The 807-nt window shown below is 68.2% G+C and overlaps 2 protein-coding genes across 3 annotated transcripts in view; one reads left to right on the top strand and one right to left on the bottom strand.

The window, feature by feature from the left end:
* Positions 1–233, bottom strand: part of AUP1 (ancient ubiquitous protein 1) — a 3,152-nt gene extending 2,919 nt beyond the window's left edge. For both annotated transcript variants that reach the window (XM_010829706.1, XM_010829707.1), the window contains exon 1: positions 61–233. In XM_010829706.1, coding sequence (XP_010828008.1) covers positions 61–110 — 50 coding nt within the window. In that variant the 5' untranslated portion in view covers positions 111–233. The remainder of the gene's footprint in view (positions 1–60) is intronic.
* A 182-nt stretch (positions 234–415) lies between these two features.
* Positions 416–807, top strand: part of HTRA2 (HtrA serine peptidase 2) — a 3,343-nt gene continuing 2,951 nt past the window's right edge. Inside the window, exon 1 of the mRNA XM_010829708.1 lies at positions 416–805. Coding sequence (XP_010828010.1) covers positions 483–805 — 323 coding nt within the window. The 5' untranslated portion in view covers positions 416–482. The remainder of the gene's footprint in view (positions 806–807) is intronic.

Genomic DNA, 807 nt, shown 5'->3' with positions numbered 1-807 from the left:
GATCGGGCGCCGAAGGCCAAGTGGACACGGAAGTCGGTCTCTTCCCACCGGGGTTCTTACCGGTGCGAATCAAAGAGCCGCTCCGGCCCCGGAGACGAGGGAGGTTCCATTGCCGCTGCTTTAGGGTTGTCTGGCCGATGCCGCCATCTTTGCGCCCCGCCGCAGGGGCTCTTGGGAAGGCGGAGTCTGCGGGCATCCGCCCAGGGTGCCGGGACCTGAAATTCTGAGGCGCCCCGGAAGGGCTAGCGGTCCCATCATGCCTCGCGGACCCGTAGGCCACCTCATAACTCGCGTCCCGCGGGGACCACAATTCCCGGCATTCGAGGGGCGGGGGCGGAGTTGGCCTCCTGGAATCCTGGGTCCCAGCGTGCACTTCTGGAGACTTCAGGTACCGGCGTTCTCAGCGTCCAGCCGTCCTCCCGGTCGCGTCTAGGGCGCCGCCTCTGCGCTGGGCGGGCGAGGAAGCCGCCGAGGCGGAGCTGATGGCTGCACTGAGGGCGGGGCGGGGTGCTGGCTGGAGCCTCCGGGGATGGCGGGCTTTGTGGGGGGGTCGCTGGGGAAAGGGACCCCTGTTGACCCCTGACCTCCGGGCCCTGCTGACGTCAGGAACTCCTGACCCTCGGACCCGAGTGACTTATGGGACCCCCAGTTTCAGGGCCCGGTTGTCTGTGGGGGTCCCTGAACCACGGACATGCCTGAGGTCCCGGACTTCGGATCTCCGAGCACGGCTGATCGCTGGGACCCCAGATCCCCGGACCCCGGAAGACTCAGGGACTCCTGGAACCCGTCTGCGCGTGTGGCTAGCGG

Source organism: Bison bison, unplaced genomic scaffold, assembly GCF_000754665.1.
Source record: "Bison bison bison isolate TAMUID 2011002044 unplaced genomic scaffold, Bison_UMD1.0 scf7180017864508, whole genome shotgun sequence".
In the NCBI taxonomy this organism is placed as follows: Eukaryota; Metazoa; Chordata; class Mammalia; order Artiodactyla; family Bovidae; genus Bison; species Bison bison.
Note: the sequence above shows the minus strand (reverse complement) of the source record. Positions and strands in the feature narration are given on the sequence as shown.